Raw genomic sequence first — 20,109 nt, forward strand, 5'->3', positions numbered from 1 at the left:
TAGTGAAAAAAATTTTTCTTCATTTACACATCCGACTTTAACGAAAAGTCATCAAACACCTGTGGGGTGTTAAGGCTCAGCAGACCCCGTTACGTTCCTTGATGGATGTAGTTTCCAAAATAATATGCCATGTGTTTGTTTTTTTTGCTGTTCTGGCACCATAGGGGGTTCTTAAATGTGACATGCCCCCCAAAAACCATTTCAGAAAAACGCACTATCCAAAATCCCACTGTCGCTCCTTCCCTTCTGAGTCTTGTAGTGCACCCACACGTATTTCCTTACTCAAGAGAAATTGGGTTACAAATTTTAGGGTGATTTCTCTCCTTTTACCCCTTATAAAAATTCAAAAACTGGGTCTACAAGAACATGCCAGTGTAAAAAATTAAGATTTTGAATTTTCTCCTTCACTTTGCTGCTATTCCTGTGAAACACCTAAAGGGTTAACACACTTACTGAATGTCATTTTGAATACTTTGGGGGTGCAGTTTTTATAATGGGGTCATTTATGGGGTATTTCTAATATGAAGACCCCTCAAATCCACTTCAAAACTGAACTGGTCCCTGAAAAATTCAGATTTTGATAATTTTGTGAAAAATTGGAAAATTGCTTCTGATCTTTGAAGCTCTCGGATGTCTTCCAAAAGTAAAAACATGTCCACTTTATGATGCAAATCTAAAAAGACATTGTATATGTGAATCAATATATAATTTATTTGGAATATCCATTTTCCTTACAGGCAGAGAGTTTCAAAGTTAGAAAAAATGCAAAATTTTCTAAATTTTCATGAAATTTGGGTATTTTTCACCAATAAAGGATGCAAGTAACAATGAAAATTTACCACTAAGTTAAAGTAGAATATGTCACTAAAAAACAATCTCGGAATCAGAATAATCGGTTAAAGCATCCCAGAGTTATTAATGCATAAAAAGTGACAGTGGTCAGAATTGCAAAAAAAAGGGCCAAGTCCTTAAGGGTTAAGGTGAAAATGGGCTGAGTCCCTAAGGGGTTAAGGACAAAGCCCATTTTGGCCTTAAAGGGGTACTCCACTGCTCAGCGTTTGGAACAAACTGTTCCGAACGCTGGAACCGACATCGGGAGCTCGAGACGTCATAGCCCCGCTCATGACAGCTGTCACGCCCCCTCCCATAGACTTGCATTGAAGGGATGGTGTGTGTCGGCATGAGGGGGTGGGGCTATGACGTCACAAGCTCCTGGCGCCTGCTCCAGCGTTCGGAACTGTTTGTTGCAAACGCTGAGCAGCAGAGTACCCCTTTAAAGCGCAACTGTCATGATTTCTGAGCTATATAGCCTAACAGTCTGTGAACTGGGCTTATATCTATCCACCATTACCTTTGCCTTCTTTATAGCTGGATTTATGATCATAAAATACTCTTTTGTACAGCCATTAACAGTTGGATAGGCGGGGCCAGGGGTCTGCTATGCCCTGAGGCAGCCATGCCTATCTTTTCCTTCAGCGTTGGGATGGTTGTGTAATGGACACACAGGTCCCAGCGCATGCGCCCTGTAACTCTCCTATGTGCCGCACCCTCTGCCTTCCTGCTTACAGCTTCTGTGTAATGCTAGAGGCAGAGCTTAAGCATGCTCACTGCCTCTAGTAACCACAGAATGTAGCGCGTCACCGGCAGTGTGTTCACACAGAAGAGGAGAGTCGGCACATAGAAGTGATACAGAGTTGAGAGTTTGAGTATTTTATGACCATAAATCCAACTATAAAGGCAAAGGTAATGGTGGATAGCTGTGATAAATCCAGTTCACAGATTGTTAGGTTATATAGCTCAGAAATCATGACAGTTGAGCTTTAAAAAGGACACCAGTTTTCTTTTTGCACTTTTTTTCCTTCTCAGAAACCAACATATACTTTGTGCCGCTCCCCTGGTGCCTCCGCTGCCCTAATGTGCTCCCTCTTCAGTGTTCCCTGTGGTCAACACGTCACACTGCGGCTCAAGAATCGACAGCTGCAGGGATGTCTGGCCTCGGTCAGTGATTGCTGGGCGGCAATATGACGTATTAGGCCCAGGCCCTGGTCTTCTTCCTAATATATCAGTTTGTTGCTTAACCAATCACTGGCCAAAGCAGGATATCGCTGCAGACAGCCATTGCTGAGCCACAAACTGACTTGTTAATTAAAAGGAACCCAGAAAAGAAGCGCACCTGGGACCACAGTGGGACAATAGAGGCACAGGGGAGTGGCAGAAGTTTAAGAAGGGTTTTTTTTTAATTTTTTATACCAGACAGAATGGCAACTCCACAGATTGAGAGTCCTTATGAGCTGAAATTATGGCTGGATCTGCAGTCTGTTTCTGATAACACTGATCATTGCTATGCTAGTAACAGCATATAAATCAAGAGTTTCTTGGCCCTAGAATTAGCTATAATACCTAATAGCTCCAAAATAAGTGACCACTAGTGGAATTCATTTTATAAGATTTATAAGAAAAACATAGATATAATGGAAAGGATACGCAAACATGTGTACATGTCCTGAAGGGGTTTCTCATCAGCAAAAAGCCGGGATTGAACCAATTGATGAATGAAATTTATTTGCATGCTATGGACTAGTGCACGACCATCTGCAAGATAGGAAAAAAAGAAGTGTTACTATTATATTAACGGACAACATATTAAATCAGTAAAATATGCAGAAACAGGTATTTTACGTAAAAGGAACAGTAAAACAAAAAAAAAAAAATACACATTCTGGTACCAAGACTACAAGAATGAACAAAGGCAATTCCAGGCATTAATGCTACATTATTACTTTTTTAAAGTACTTTTTTTGTCAGGTGATCTACACCCTCCAGTTATCTATCTTTTAATATATTATTGTGTGGAAACTACTGATGGAACTTCATCTGTTTTATCTCAAGGTTAAGGCCAGTTGCTGTTTTATTATATTATTATAGCTGCTGCAATAGCTTGACCTGTATGATTAACTTAAAGGGGTAGTCCAGTGGTGAAAAACTTATCCCCTATCCTAAGGATAGGGGATAAGTTTGAGATCGCGGGGGGCCCGACAGCTGGGGCCCCCCGCGATCTCTCTGTACGGGGCCCCGGCTCTCCGCCGAGATAGCGGGTGTCGACCCCCGCACGAGGCGGCGGCCGACGCCCCCTCAATACATCTCAATGGCAGAGCCGGAGATTGCCGAAGGCAGCGCTTCGGCTCTGCCATAGAGTTGTATTGAGGGGGCGTGTCGGCCGCCGCTTCGTGCGGAGGTCGACACGCCCCCTTCCCGCAGGCTGTCGGGGCTCCGTACAGGAGATCGCGGGGGGCCCCAGGGGTCGGACCCCCCGCGATCTGCAACTTATCCCCTATCCTTAAGATAGGGGATAAGTTGTAAACCACTGAGTCACCACTGGACTACTCCTTTAACTATTGTGCAGAGATGTTTAATATATTTAACTATAAAAAAAAAATGTTTTAAAGATTTATTTTTTATCTATTAAAGGGATACTCCGGCCCTTAGACATCTTCTCCCCTATCCAAAGGATAGGGGATAAGATGTCTCACCGTGGGGGTCCTGCCACTGGAGACCCCGGCAATTTTGTATTTGCCACCCACCTGTTTGAGCTGCACGCCGCAGTGCCAGCTCACAAACAGCTGGGTGGCGACCACGGGGCCAGAGTATTGTGACGTCACGCCCCCTCCCATAGACTTGCATAGCGTGGGTGGGGGGCGACGTCACCCGGGCTCGGAGTAGTACGCCACGATACTCCGGGCATGTGGTCGCCACCCAGCTGTTTGTGAGCTGGCACCGCGGCGTGCAGCTCAAACAGGTGGGTGGCGAATACAAGATTGCGGGGGTCCCCAGCGGCGGGACCCCCGCGGTGAGACATCTTATCCCCTATCCTTTGGATAAGGGATAAGATGTCTCAGGGCCGGAGTACCCCTTTAAGTTTAAGAATTGCTACCACACAAAATAGACATTACAAATGATAAATAATCACCTTTTGCTATCAATTGTAACGTTTCACCTTAACCCCTTAGGGACTCAACCTATTTTCACCATACGCCCTGCGTCCCCAAGAGGTTAAAGAGTACCTGTCAACAAATAAACTTTTTATTTTTTATAGATTGAAGTATTCGGAACAACTTTCCAATTGAATGTGTTTAAAAATGATCTTCCTTTCTATTTTTACGTTGAAAAGGTGACCACTAGGGGACTCCTTAGTTGTCTTTGGATAAACATTTCAAACTAATGCCGGCCTGGCATGAGTCCGAAATCTCATGGCGCAGCCGGGACACATGACAAGCACAGCGCAGCTCCGTGCCTGTCAATCAGACAGACGGGAGCGAGTGCTGTGCTCGTAGCACAGCAAGGCGTGCTCCTGACTTGTCCGGCAGCGTCATCAGGCTCTGCCCCCTTAGGAGAGCCGTTGCACGCTGGCCAAGTAAGTGTAGCGATGCGCTCCACATGCATCGGGTCTGCCTTCCCTTACCTGCGCTGATCGAGGTCTTCCTATTAATGATCATAGTTAATGATTTTATAAAATCGCTGAACAAGATTCACTGAATCCACTGATCACGGTACTGAAGTTTCCGATGTGGAGGAGTAATGCAACTTTAATGGAGCAACTTAAGCTCACCACCATATGCGCAACAAAATGCTAGAAATAACCAGGATTTTTTTAGAAGTGGATACCAAAAAGACAAAAACAAAACTGCAGCACAAAAAGGAGAGGAGCAGATCCAGATGTAGGAGAGCAGGCAGTAAACACAAGAACAAAATATACCAGACATCTGTTAAGACAGACATAACCACTCACAAACGGAAAGATTTATCAGTGGTAAACTTATCCGTATCGATATTAAAGGGGTACTCTGGCGCTAAGACATCTTATCCCCTATCCAAAGGATAGGGGATAGATGCCTGATCACGGGGGTCCCGCCGCTGGGATTACTGACGATCACGGGGACGGAGCATTGCGACGTCACAGTCCAGCCCCATCAATGCAAACCTATGAGAGGGGGCGTGACAGCCATCACGCCCCCTCCCATAGGTTTGCACTGAGGGGGGCCGCACGTGACATCACACGGGGCAGAGCCGTGATCGGCAGTAATCAGACCCGGAGCGAGCACGCTCCGGGGACTGATTCTAACGGGGTGCTACGTGCAAGGTCACAGGGGTCCTTTGGATAGGGGATAAGATGTCTTAGCTCCGGAGTACCCCTTTAAGTGAAGAACAGGTGCAGGTCCTTTCAATGGGGCTCAATTTTGTCCCAACACAGAGGTGTGATTTGAACCAGAGAATCAGAGATGTTAACAAAATTTGTCAGATCTATTACTGTTAAAAAAACATTTCTATTGCCCTGACATTCCGCCAGAAGAACCTCAAACTATTACAGCCAACTCTAATAAACCATATCTGAGTAGTACGGCCATGAGCTCTTTGCCACTACATGCATCTTTCCAGGACCAAAGTTAGTTATTGAATCTTATTGATCTCCTGAGATTGACGCAGGAAGACACACAAATAGAAAGGAATAACATCATGGACAATTTTCCAACACCAAATCAGTCTTTCTACCCTGTACATTCTAGATGCGATGCCATGGATACTTTTCAATCAAGGGTGGAACACGATTTAAAAGGACTAACAAACACGCAAGTTCCCCTCAAACAATCTGAACTGGGCCCAACGGAAGGCCTTGGGCGAATTAGCCAACAACACCTATATAGAGATCCGCCAAGCGGATAAGGGGGGGAGGGCGGGTCAGTTATAGTATTGGATAAAAAAAAAATAAAAAAAATATGAAAAACTTATAATGGAGCAGCTAAGTGATATCTCCACCTCCAAACCCCTACCGAGTAATCCTATGAAGGAAGTCACCAACCGAGCAGCCTGCTAGATGAAGATTTGGCCTTAGGAGTGATCAGAAACAAAAATTACAGACAAGAGAAAGCGAAAGCACACAAGGGTGAACACCAATAGATAAATGACGATAAATACTTTATTCAGATCATATGACAAACAGTGATTGTAGCACACATTTAAAAACAAAATATGGGAGTCAGATAACATGTGGTCTCCCAAAGCCACGGAGGAGAACCCCCAGTCACCTGGAGAGTCCCCCCCAAGGGACACCAGCACATCCAAAATAATGTGCAAAAAAACACTCCCTTGCTACCGTGTACCCCTGTACATTTAAGTATAAAAGTATTACTGCACAATTCCAAGCAGCCAAAGAAATGTAAGACTAGCATGCAATGAGCAAATTCCTATGCAGACACAAGCAATAGTAACAAATACACAATAAGCAGCCAATGTTCACAGCCAGAACATTAGCAATAATACTAACCAGCGTACGATCAAGGAAAGTGAAATTTTTTTTTAATAATACATCACATGATAGGTACATGAGCGGGTGTCCCCCCCCAGAAACAGGTCCCCACGCATTCCGTTTCAAAGGGCGACTTCCTCAGGGGCCCTGTGCCGTCCGGCTCCTTACATGACAGTGCGCTCAGCCTATCACCGGGCGAGGCAGGACATCGCTGCGGCCGGTGATACACTGACTGCTCTGTGACGTTCCCGTCCCAGGGAAGCAGCATGAGGACCACAGTGGAGGACAGTGAGGCAGATAATGGAGCAACAGGGGAACGTAGGAAGGGTAGCCAAAGTTTATTTTGTTTATTTTTGCAGCCCAGGAATATGTAAAATTCATCATCAGTACAGATGTCCTTTAATCATTTCCATTGCCGCAGCAGGCAACACATTCATTTAAAGCGCCGGCGGCTCACAGGGGAAGCAGCGCCCTTGGGTCACATATGATTAGTTCCCCGATCTGGGGACAGCCGCTACGGCTCATAATTCATTGAAAGGGGCCCGACCGCTATTGCGGTATAGGAAAAATTAATATCGTAAAGAAAAAACATACTGGTATGAACTGGTATACTGCCCAGCACTACCTTGGGATATTTTAAGGACACAAACACTATTGGAAGCTGTGAAGTCTATATCTTGGAACAAAAAGAATAAATGGTTGTCATGTGACATAACCGCTTTCTATACTTTCATCCCGCATCAAAAAGCTGTGGAATCGGTAGAATATCATATGTGCAAATACAGTAACTACACATTCACACTAAGACAATACATTCTAGAAGTTTAGTTTTTTGTCTTAATTTTTTCTCATTTGATGGGCACTTTTTTTCTTCAGTTACTTGGATGTCCCATGGGAGCCAAGTTATCCCCATCACTAGCAAATCTCTACATGTCACACTGGGAGGAGGTCTACGTCTATGTGGCCATCAATCCCCACCATTCTTTGGTGAGGTGGTATGGCTGTTATATTGCCGACCTCCTCCTCGTGTGGATGGGCATGGCAGCACAAGCCTTTCCTCGGTACATCAATGACAACACATTTAAATTTAAAATTCACCTGCAGTTTGGAAGATAACACTATAAATTTCCTGGACCTCACCCTTACTGGTGACACCAATACACATACATACTGCTATGTATCGCAAGCCAACGTCTGGCAACAAAAAATTACATGCCCAGTTGCCATCCTCATCATACCGTCAGAAACTTACCCATTGGAGAGTTTGTAAGGGCAAGGAGGGCTTTCTCCTCCCCGGATAATTATAAGAACATTGCCGAGGACATTGGCAAAAGGTAGAAAATCGGGGATACAAACCTACTACTCTCATCAGAGCAAAAGCAATTGCAGATACAAAAACTAGAGATCAATATCTACAAACGATTACCAGGAAGAAGGTTCAAGATCCTAAGTGTACATCACAAATAATTACATTCCCTACACCTTTTTCAGTGGACTTTAGTGCCATACGCAACATTATCCAGAATCATCTCCCTGTTATACATCAAGTTCCCACTGTTGCTAAGATCCTTCAATCGGGGGTCAGATTTGTGGCCAGGAGGGCAAGGTCCCTCAGAGATCATTTATCTCCCAGCGAGTATCATGACATGTCGAAAATGGAAACTGGATATTACAAATGTAATCAATCACGATGCCCTATGTGCAAATATGTTATCACAACCCAACGCTTCACATCTACAGTAAACCAACTGACTTTTCCTATGAAAAGGGCTATTAAATTGCAACACCAGCCATGTCATATACTTGGCCACATGTCAAATATGTAATCTTCTATATGTGGGGTGCACTATAAGAAAGCTCAAAACACGTATAGCTGAGCACTTAAGGGGGAGCATACCAACACATACCTTAAAACAAATACCAGGGCAGCATCTGGTTTCAGTAAACATATCCGAGACACACATGGTAGTGACAGCTCTTGTATACAAATAATTGGCACTGAAAAAATTCAACAACCCCACAACGGAGGGGACTGGGCACACCTGGTTTATACGTGGGAGGTGTTCTGGATTTTGTCCTTGTTGTCCTGTGTACCAGGCGGTCTCAATTACAGAAATGATCTGATGTATATATATATTAGTGCCCTCTATTACTGCGGTTTCATATGCCATCCTCATTTATATAAAGGATTACTTTATGTCTCATTCTACAGTATGTATTTATAACACCAATGATACTGTCAGTATTGGCATATTCAGTCATGGCCGTAAATGTTGGCACCCCTGAAATTTTTCTAGAAAATGAAGTATTGCCCAAAGAAAAGGATTGCACTAACATATGTTTTGCTATATACATGTTTATTCCCTTTTGTGTGTTGGACCACTCTTCCTTTGCAAACTGCTCCAGATCTCTCTTATTGGAAGGGCGCCTTTTTCCAACAGCAATTTTAAGATCTCTCCACAGGTGTTCAATGGGATTTAGATCTGGACTCATTGCTGCCATTTCAGAACTCTCCAGCGCTTTGTTGCCATCCATTTCTGGGTGCTTTTTGACATATGTTTGGGGTCATTGTTCTGCTGGAAGACCCAAGATCTCGAACGCAAACCCAGCTTTCTGACACTGAGCTGTACAGTGCGACCCAAAATCCATTGGTAATCCTCAGATTTCATGATGCCTTGCACACATTCAAGGCACCCAGTGCCAGAGGCAGCAAAACAACCCCATCATTGAACCTCCACCATATTTCACTTTTCTTTGTAGGCCTCATTCCATTTTCGGTAAACAGTAGAATGATGTGCTTTACCAAAAAGCTCTATTTTGGTCTCCCCTTTCCACAAGACATTTTCCCAGAAGGATTTTGGATTATTTAAGGTCATTTTGTCAAAATGTAGTCTTGCTTTTTAATGTCTCTGTGTCAAAGTGGTGTCCTCCTGGGTCTCCTGCCATAGCATTTCATTTAAATGTTGACGGATAGTTCGCACTGACACCGACGCTCCGTGAGCCTGCAGGACAACTTGAATATCTTTGGAACTTGTTTGGGGCTGCTTATCCACTATCCAGACTATCATCCGTTGACACCTTTCATAAATTTTTCTCTTCCGTCCACGCCCAGGGAGATTATCTACAATGCCATGGATTACAAACTTATTGATAATGTTGAGCATTGTGGACAAAGGCAAATCTAGATCTCTGGAGATGGACTTGTAACCTTGAGATTGTGGATATTTTTCCATAATTTTGGTTTCAAGCCCTTTGACAGTTCTCTTTCTGTTGTCCATGCTTAGTGTGGCACACACACACACACAATGCAAAGACTAAGTTAACTGCTCTCCTTTTTAACTGTTTTCAGGTGTGATTTTTATATTGCCCACACGTTTTACTTGCCCCAGGTGAGTTTAAAGGGACATCACATGCTTGAAACAATCTTATTTTTCCACAATTTTGAAAGGGTGCCAATAATTTTGTACAGCCCATTTTTGGAGTTTGGTGTGACATTATGTCCAATTTGCTTTTTTTCCTCCCTTTTTTGGTTTAGTTCCAATACACACAAAGGGAATAAACATGTGTATAGCAAAGCATGTGTTACTGCAATCCTTTTCTGTGAGAAATACTTCATTTTCTTGAAAAATTTAAGGGGTGCCAACATTTATGGCCATGACTATATGTAGATATTGGATATTTATTCACTATTATCAATTTGGGAATCCATTCCATTTTATTCTTTGGTATCATCACCCGTCCATGTACAATAGCTTTTTTCTGCCACATATTGCCTGTGTAGTATTATGTTCTCTGGGCCAGCTAGTGCTTGAATCTGCCATACTTATGAATCCATGTTGTTCTATTGCTACAACACTATCCAGACGTTGCGGTTCTACAGCCTATCGACAGGCTGCAAGTGTTGGGCCATGAGTTGAGTTGCAACACAGATGCTAATTATGTATATTATGGGCGAGTCCAGCCCGTTTAGTAATTCTCTAAGGCTAGACATGGTCTTACTGTCATATGTTAAATGATGTATGGAACTACAAGCTATGCATTTGAAATAACTTAATTTCGGGACTAGCATACACTTGTGCTATGTGCACACGATGTGAACTAGTAATACTTTAATAAACTAATCTGGTGCTACTAAATAAAAAATAATTTAAACAAAGATTAAGTATAAGTGTTTTGCCCCATATCAATCTAGAATATGTGAATAGTTCCTTTGTAATATAATCAATGGGGGAGATTTATCAAAACCTGTGCAGAGGAAAAGTTGACCAGTTGCCCATAGCAACCAATAAGATCGCTTCTTTCATTTTTAACCAGGCCTCTGCAAAATGAAAGAAGCGATCTGATTGGTTGCTATGGGCAACTGGTCAACTTTTCCTCTGCACAGGTTTTGATAAATCTCCCAAATGTCTGCTAAACTGTAATATATATACGGTTTACCTTGCTCACTGTGCAGATGATGCGGTTCTTATCCCCTATGCCTGCAGACATATGAGCTGATATCCATGCCCTGTTTTGCTTGGTGCTTGTTTATCATTGCAGCCGGAACTGTCATCACACGCCAGGAATCATTGCTCTGGTAATCACTCCTTTTGTATCTTGTGTATATAAGCGAGCATTAAGCCCAAAACGCATCGGTGTGTATGTTTTTATGCACCTATCACTTGATTTTTGCACCATGGTTTAATTACATTTATTAAAGCTCAAGTTTTAAACAGAAACCTACTACGCTTGAGCTGGACTTCCATTCTCCTTCTCTGGCGAAGGATAATTTTCTGTTGCCTTTTAGTGATTTGAAGGAAACTTTTATGCTACTGTACAGTATCCTTTATCAGTATCTTCAGCTTCAACATGCTATAGGGTCGCAGAGGGGGGACCGACTTACAAACCACCCGTTGTTGTTGGCACAAAGGGTGCCCATAGGAAACAATATCTTCTGCTTATGGTTCGGGAGAAGTGAGAGACTGATCTTTGCCCTATATCTGACTCTTTGTGGATAGAGATGTTGGAGACAGTACCCCTGTTATCTATTAGTGAGGAGCACATCCTCTCTCATACCTCATTTACAGAGTGTACAGAACCCCTTAGGTTCCTCCATACTATTGGGGTACGCCCTAACTCTACCTTTCCCAGATGTTAAACGGAGGATGACAGTATCCTACACGTTTTGGGAGTGTAGAGAGCTAAAGGAGTATTGGCAAGTGATTATTAAACTAATAACTGAAGTATATCAAGGCCCCTTCCTTTATCTCCTAAGGTTTGTGTGTTGAGTAGCCTGGATAAGATCTTGATGACGAGTTTTCCGTTCCTGGAATACAGCGTATGTTGTATGAGGCCCGTAAAACGATTGCGTCACACTGGATTCATGCTGCACCTCCCACATTGCAAAAATTTAAGAATAGAATGAATGCTGTTATTAGGTTGGAGAGAGGGGTGCATATGAAGAGGAAGGGTATCAAAATTTGAAAGCATTTGGGGGGAGATGGGTTGATGTCCCAGGTTGCCCACTTCGGTGCTTGTGCAACTCTGTAGGAACCCTATGCAGCTCCTGCCAGGTGTGAGAGGGAGATGATTGTCAATTCTATAGTGCGCTCTTTGTCTAGTCATGTACTCCTTTTTCGTTAGTTGTGCTTGCTGGGCTGGATGCCCCCGAATCCCACAACAGTTTTCTCTTTATTTGCATGTTTATTTTCTTCATTATTCTTCAGGTACAAGAAATTGAAATGTTGCCTTCCCTGTAAATACTTTACCTGACTAATTGTTGTTGCTAATTGTATGTATGTTAAATTTCTTTTATCAATAAAAATGATCTGATTTAAGGGGGGAAAAAATCTAAATGCAAAACATTACCTCCAGTTTCTTTATCTTCAACCAGAATTTCCAGTTTTAGAAGTCTCCATGGAACATCAGGATCATCTCCCATGACTGTCAGAGTAGCTTCAAACTCTCCCTCGACACGAAACTTCACCCTTCCATTGGCTATAGAGTAATTGTTGACAAAAATGTGAGCATACAGGTAACACAGCAAGCAGATAAAATATAGGTATCAAACCATAAAAACTACAACTTAGTTATTCAGATAGGTGTTGTACTGCAGTGCTTCGGGAGAAGAGAAAAGAATAGCACTCATCCATACCAACTGTAAGATTTGCCAACTGCGGAGGGAGGTCTGTAGTGACCAGGCGATGCCTCAGGATTTGATTGAGTTGGTGAAGTGTTGATTGTTTTTCAGTTTTGGTAATAGGATCAGGAGGGATAATTTTATCCTGTGGGTAGAAAGTGGGTAGAAAAAAATAAATAAATCGTCAAGTTGTAGAACAAAAGGCACTATATTAACCCCTTAACAGTCACAGACATATTTACGTCAGTAGCCGGCTCCCGATCTGTGAAGCGCGCTCAGAAGCGGAGCTCGTTTTGTATCTGCGGGGTCCCAGTTAATACCGGACATCACAGGTCAGGCTGATGTCTGGTATTAACTCTTTAGACGCCGCAATCAAAGTTGATTGCAGCATTTAAAAACCGGGAGAATATGCTGCCGGTTAGCTCAGCAGAGCTGTTTGGGACCACCGCTGTGAAGGTGCAGCGTCCCGAGCAGCTGAGAGGACAGCGGGAGGCTCCCTACCTGGCTCCACGCTGTTCAATCAGGGTTTGAATGCTCCAAGCCTGAGATCCAGACTTGAGCAATCAAGTGGAGATAACACTGATCAATGCAATGCATTGAGCAGTGCCTGCAATCAGAATAATGCACGTTATAGCCCCCTACGGGCTATTAATAAATGCGATTTAACCCCTTCCCTAATAAAAGTCAGAATCACCACACATTTCCCATAAAAAAAAAAAAAACTGTAAAAAATTATTAACATATGTGGTATCGCCACATGAATGTCCAAACTATAAAAATATATCGTTAATGAAACCGCAAGGTCAATAGCGTACATGCAAACAAATTCCAAAATAGCGTATTTTTGGTACATTTTTATACCATAAAAAAATTAATAAAAAGCGATCAAGAAGTCCGATCAAAAAAAAATGGTAACGATAAAAATGTCAGATCACGGCGCAAAATAGGAGCCCTCATACCACCCTGTACACGGAAAAATAAAGTTATAGGGGTCAGAAGAGGACAACTTTAAACATATACATTTTCCTGCATGTAGTTCAGATTTTTTACAGAAGTACGACAAAATCAAACCTATTTAAGGCTGGGTTCACACCACGTTTTCTTAAATACGGTTTCCGTATACGGTTTGGAGGAGGGGGGCGGGGCTAAATCGCGGCGCCCGCACACCGTATTTAATGCAAGTCTGTGAGCCGACCGGAGTGAACCGCAGCCTCCGGTCGGCTTCGTTTTCGGCCATATGCGGTTTCCGGACCGCAGGCAAAAACATGGTCGACCACATTTTTGCCTGCGGTCGGGAAACCGCATACGGCCGAAAACGAAGCCGACCGGAGGCTGCGGTTCACTCCGGTCGGCTCATAGACTTGCATTAAATACGGTTCCCGAATACGCCTGAGTGCGGGCGCCTCGATTAAGCCCCGCCCCCTCCTCCCAACCGTATACGGGAACCGTATTTAAGAAAACGTGGTGTGAACCCAGCCTAAGTAGGGTATCATTTTAATCGTAAGGACCTACAGAAGATAAGGTGTCATTTTTACAGAAAAATGTACTGTGTAGAAACGAAAACCAAATTGTGTTTTTGTTCAATTGTCGCACAATGATTTTTTTTTCCAGTTTCGCCATTGATTTTTGTGTAAAAAGACCTGATGTTATTACAAAGAAGAATTAGTGGCGCCAAAAATAAGCCATTATATGGATTTTTAGGTGAAAAATTTAAAGGGTTATGATTTTTAAAATGTAAGGAGGAAAAAACAAATGTGCAAAAATGGAAAAACGCTTTGTCCTTAACGGGTATGCTTGTAATGTCTAAGTTAGAATAATAAGGGACTGGATGCATAAAGAAATGCTGCTGTCATAAATTCTGCAGTGTTTTAATCAGCTCAAAAAAGCTGCAGACCACAATTGTAGTTTCTTTGTTTATAAACATACCCTGATACATGTTGGCAGGCGAGGATAGGACCCTGTTGTAAGAACATCAATGGCGTAAGGAATTGCAAAGCTAGGTAGTCGTGCGTGCACAAGGGCATCTCTAGCCAATGATGCAAGCCTGTCAGCTGTGTCAACGAACAAGATGGTTTGCTGGTCGAGGAAACTTGATATCATCTACAGGGGAAAAAAAGGAATATTTAAAGTAGAGAAATAGATAAGAATGTAAGACCATGTCCACACGCGATGAACTGTTTGGATTTGAGATAAACCGTTATTCCAACAGAAATATATGTAACTGGGGTACCTTATTACCCATGCCTCTGTGTGAAAATGACTGCACCACAGAATTCACAACCCGGGTGTTTATTACTGGCATTGATCTCGGTTTTTAAGGATGGATCATCCCAGGTGCACAACAAAAGGTGAAACTTTGAATTAAGAGCTGTATGTCAATACATGGAAAAGTGTAAGATTAGGATATGTTGTCAAAGTGTTTGACCTAAAAAAAACTGCCATTTTCCACGCAAAACACGGATGAAAATGTAATTTTTCTGTCATTAGATTAGAAATTTTTTTGATCCTTTAAGAAAAAAATTATAATAATTCCTTGCTATTGAAATTAACTTACAAAAAAAAAAACCCCTCCTAGTATGAGGTTTTATGTATTCTGCAGCGCTGGAGTTGCACGGGTGGGCTGATCACATCAGCACCGTCCTGCTCTTTGCATCGCTGCTGTTCACTCATGTCATGCTTACATCAGTACTACAGCTGATTACAGGCCTCAATCCGGAGTTCATTCATACACTGATCGCTGTGTTTACAGCACAGCGCGACCATGCATCTATGCAGATCTGAATCTAACTGCACTATATGTAACTTGTCACACATGCATATTCTTTGTGCATTATGGTTTTCATTTTATGAGTCCATTTTGGCAATTTTTACAGTTTAATTATGTATTATGTAATTCTATGACCCGGTAGTAGTTGCTCCGAGTCCCCGAGTCCCATATATACATTGTCTATGTTTCATTCACCATGCCTGATGGAGAGTTCTGCTCGGGCTCTAAACTTGACTGTTCTTTTCTGCACATCCACCAAGTGTTGTCTGGACTGTCAAGAGGAGAAGCACCTGGTAAAATCCTGTTTTAACGGATCTGATCCACTTGATGTCTACATGCTTGATTTTGGCTTAGACAATTTTGTATAACGGGAACGTAAGTGTGAAAATTTGCAAAGTTACATTTTCATTTTAAAATCCATTATAGCAATAAAATGCTTAAATGGTCACTCTCATTAAAACTAATTTTTGCTATTGCACTCCTTATGGTAAATAAAAAATATTTCTAATATACTTTGTTAATAAAAAAAAATAAAAAAAATAATAATCCTAGCTCCTCTCACCCTTAACTGCCATATGCTGTCAGTTGGACACAGAACCCCCCACCCCCAGCACTCCAGGCTGCACTTCCTGTGTTTGGGCTTCAGTCCAAAGTCTGCATGAAATGGGGGGAAAATGTGCTCTTGAGCTTTTTTTTTTAGGCACAAAAAAAATAGAAGACAATTTTTTTTAAACAAATAAATTAGAAATATTTTTTATTTACCATAAGGAGCGAAATAGCAAAAATGAGTTTTAATGAGAGTGACCATTTAAGGCCTTGTTCACATTGCCGTCGGACTCTGCTATTCTAAGTTCCGTCTGCAATCCGGCTAGAAGGAAAGGAGTTTAGCGGAGAATAAAAAAAAATTGTACTTGCACTGCTAAATTCCTGTAAAATTACCGGATCACCGACAGACCCCATGCAAGTAAATAGGGTCCGTCGGGCTGCCCGCCCCATTGCCTGCTGTTTGGTCCCCTGTCACCGGATTCCCAATGATTGGCAGGGACACGGTTTCTTGAATTTATTCACCCTCAACAACACTGCACAGCATTCATTTTTAATTTTTGAAGCAGGTGTTGGAGTGCAGATGATGGGTAGCAGGTATTGGGACATTTGCATGCCTACAGGAACTGGTGCAAATGTGCAGTTTCGGCACTGATACCAACCGATGCCTCACTACTTGAAAAAGAGCACATAGCATTTAAACAGAAAAAAGATGTGGAAGCAAAGGCTTAGGTTTCTTCTATAGACTGGTAATACTCACCGCGCACTTCTCCACTTTGCCGGCATTGTTTGCCCATTTCACTAAAGCTAACAATCTTACGAAGAGCTGACGTGTACGGCTAGCAAACTGCACAATTTCAATCTTCCTATAGTAACAAAAACAAACAACATTATGTTAAACGTTAAAACATTAACATTATGGTTTCAGTTTAATATAACAGTAGTAGTCTAAACACAACAGTGAGAGCACCACAACCATTAAAGCATCAACGTGTGTGAGCAATATATATGGGATACAGCTACCACAGCATTGCCAGAACTATCTCATTTTCAGAAAGAGCACTTCCAGACAATGACCCTTTTTACACGGGCTGACTGCAGAACGACAGTGAGCACCGAATCTAAAGAGACTTTCCACGTCTCTGTCTAGCATGCAGGGTCACACAAGTGATTATTGGATTGTGCGGCTCTTCTAGACTGGGAAATGTGCGGCCAGCTAGGACTGTGCGATAAGCCAAGCGAGCGTTTACTTGTTCATCAAGTGATTGCGGAGCCTATTACACAGGACAATATTGGCCTATTCGGAAGATAATCACCCATTGTAATAGGGTCCTTTAATTAATCCAAATTGTGAAACAACTAGAAATATTTCCAAAGATTACTAAGTAAAAAGTTTTCAATAACACCAACAATCTGTCTTGACAGCAGATGTGGTTGGTAAAACTATAGTGAATTTTAGTATGCCTGAGGTGAACATATTTATCCTAATGTAAAAATAAAAGTGAAATTACATCAGGGCAAGGCTAATCAGAATCTGCTCACTTTCTTAAAGAGGTACTCCGCTCATAGACATCTTATCCCCTATTCTGTTGTGGGGGGGGGGGGAGGGGGGCTGTAATCTCTGGCCTGGCACCATGGTGTTCTGAATACCCCCTCCCATAGACATGAATGGAGGGGGCGTGGAGAGATATTACGACCAAGGCCACCCATAGTCAGTGTTCTGAACATAAATGTTCAGAACGATGGGGTGCCGGCCCGAAAATCACAGGAGGTACCAGAGGCTGAACCCCCCTCCACAATCAGACATCTTATCCCTTATTCTCAGGTCAGGGGATGATTTCTTTAGGGGGAGCTCCCCTTTAAAGTGATGTTCAAACCAGGCAATACAATGCTATCTAGTGAATGGAATCCTTACACTATGTTCACACGGCAGAATGTCGACAAGAATATTCTGCATTGACATTCCGCTGAAGCAGAGTGCCATTGATTTCAATAGGAATCTGCTGCACTGTGCACACGGCGGAAACCTCTGCCGTGGAAATCCCTATCCTGGCGTCCGCGGAAAGAATAGACTTGTCTATTCTTTCTACGGATTCCACTCAGAAATGCATTACCGTGTATGAGACAGCGCATTTCTGAGCGATCCAAATGCCCGTCAGAACATTCCGTGTTTTCAGGGCGGACATTGCGCACATTTTCAAGCATGTAAAACCGGCCTTAAAGGGGTTATTCACAGATTTAAAGTTGTCACCTAACCCAGTGTTTTCCATCCAGGGTGCGCCCAGCTGTAGTTTCGCAATAGCTGGAGGCACACTGGTTGGAAAACACTGACCTAACCTGTGGATTGGTGCTGGGACATCCACTGCTCACAAGAATGCAAGTCCCTAGCCTGGGTGCAAGGAGCAGCAGAGCACAGGCACGACCACCACCCCATTCACATGCAAGTAACCTGCAGATTTTTTAAACCGAGACATTTGTATTGTGTTGAGATTCGCTGAGGTAACATGTGCAAAGTATTGCTGCAGATTCACTAATACCAAGTACATTATTAGAAGGCTCACCTTTCCATGTCAGTCTTTCTTGGAAGCCTAAAAACAAATATAAAAGTAAATAGATTTTAAATTTAAAGGAGGACAAAAACATAAAATGCGGATTACATTTTTACTTACAAAGTTAAACATTATAATCAAAAGAGAAAAAAAAAGAAACACTTAGGTCAATGAAAAAGAGAATTTGGGAAAAAGTTGGATTTCGGAGAAAGAAAAAAAAAAAGTTGTTAGGGGTTGTAGGCTGTAAAGTGCTCTTCTGGCTGCACTCCACAGTAACTATACAGTGGGGAGATGTGCAAAGAGACTGTGTCCTCGACCTCTGGTGACAGTGAGTGGGCAGCAGGGATGGAGTGACATGGAGTGCAGAGTGTGAGTAGATGGCAAGGATGGAGTGACAGGGAGCAGGAATGGTGAAATCTGTGTCTCGCTGTAAAGAAGAAAATTGTGCCCCCCATAGACGACATTTTGCTACAAGGACACAGTTTTCTTCATTACACCAACACCATTCAATATTATGAGGAGTTTGATCTTGTTTACACATGGAAACAAGATTAGGGTATGTTCACACACAGATTTGATGCGCAGGATTTGTAACTGCAGATTAGAATCTGTGCTCAGTCATTTAGTTTACATTGAAATCTGCAGCAGAAAATCCTGTGCATCAAATCTGCGCATGTACCCTTACAGTGGAAAAATTAATTAAAGTAAAGAGAAAAAGAATAACAAACAAAATGATACAATACACAGTACACCGCTTAAAGCGTACCTGTCAGATCTAACAAAAATGTTATTTTATATATCACTCAGTACCTAATCCTGACTATTTTTATGTGTCTGGCACCTTTATTTTTTATTTTTTTTATTACACTTTTAATTTAGCTCACAACTCTGAATTCCTCAGTATGCTGTCTGCTCACATCTCCCCTAGCATTAGCAAAACTACAACTCCCACTTGTCCTCACTGACAGTAGCAGGACACAAGCTGACAGTAGGAGGAGTTTTCCTCCAGCTATGAGCCCCGCACTCACAGCTGTCAATCAAGGAAGTGTGTCCATGACATAGGTGATGATGCATGGACACAGTAGGACTAGTATGTGTCCAAGCAGGCAGGGGGGGCAGTTGTTTGACTGGCTTTTTCAGTATGAAATACTGAAACATTTCTAATGACAGCAATTGCAAAACCTATTGGTTATACATGCTTTACAACATATCAAAAGATTTTGTATCTGACAGTGGCCATTTAAAGATCAAGTGAGGGAAGCAAATCAACCACTTAAATGCTACAGCTAAGTCACTGAAAACTGCAAACAATACAATACACATTCTGTTGGCCATTCAAGTCTCTCGTGTACAGTTGCCATACACAACACAAATCACAATACAGGCTCCGCAAGGGGCAAAACTTAACTAGGACCTGTGGGCCTCTCCCACCTGTTTTAGTTAGTACATGTATTCCCTATGAATTGACAATTCTCATCTTTTCTTATAGCTGTGTACCTGTCCATCAGTTAGTGTATGTGAGCACTGAACTATTTCAGGTAAAACCCAAACTCAATTTAAAATGTGCTTCAAGTCAAATTTAGTGTGAATTCTACCTGTATCAAACCTCAATTGATTTCAATGGGATTTCTAGGACTAAGTTTACAAACAGTAATTTCCGCATGTAAATTTCTGAAGTGATTTGAAATCAGCTGAAAACACACACGTCAATTCATAAGACAGAATCCGCGAGGAAACATCCACTCTATTTCTTCTCCAAATTCTGCGCCAATTAAATTTTACTTTGTTTCAGCATGGAGCAAAAATAAGATGTCACGGTCCTTTTTGGGCA

At 42.3% G+C, this 20,109-nt stretch overlaps 1 protein-coding gene across 4 annotated transcripts in view; it reads right to left on the reverse strand.

Moving 5' to 3' along the window:
* Nucleotides 1-20,109, reverse strand: part of MED14 (mediator complex subunit 14) — a 72,495-nt gene that overhangs the window by 49,095 nt on the left and 3,291 nt on the right. For all 4 annotated transcript variants that reach the window (XM_056558935.1, XM_056558936.1, XM_056558937.1 and 1 more), the window contains exons 2-7: nucleotides 18,291-18,317; nucleotides 16,490-16,595; nucleotides 14,346-14,519; nucleotides 12,435-12,564; nucleotides 12,149-12,277; nucleotides 2,485-2,592 (exon numbers count right to left, since the gene is read on the reverse strand). In XM_056558935.1, coding sequence (XP_056414910.1) covers nucleotides 2,485-2,592; nucleotides 12,149-12,277; nucleotides 12,435-12,564; nucleotides 14,346-14,519; nucleotides 16,490-16,595; nucleotides 18,291-18,317 — 674 coding nt within the window. The remainder of the gene's footprint in view (nucleotides 1-2,484; nucleotides 2,593-12,148; nucleotides 12,278-12,434; nucleotides 12,565-14,345; nucleotides 14,520-16,489; nucleotides 16,596-18,290; nucleotides 18,318-20,109) is intronic.

Source organism: Hyla sarda, chromosome 2 (assembly GCF_029499605.1).
Source record: "Hyla sarda isolate aHylSar1 chromosome 2, aHylSar1.hap1, whole genome shotgun sequence".
NCBI lineage: Eukaryota > Metazoa > Chordata > Amphibia > Anura > Hylidae > Hyla > Hyla sarda.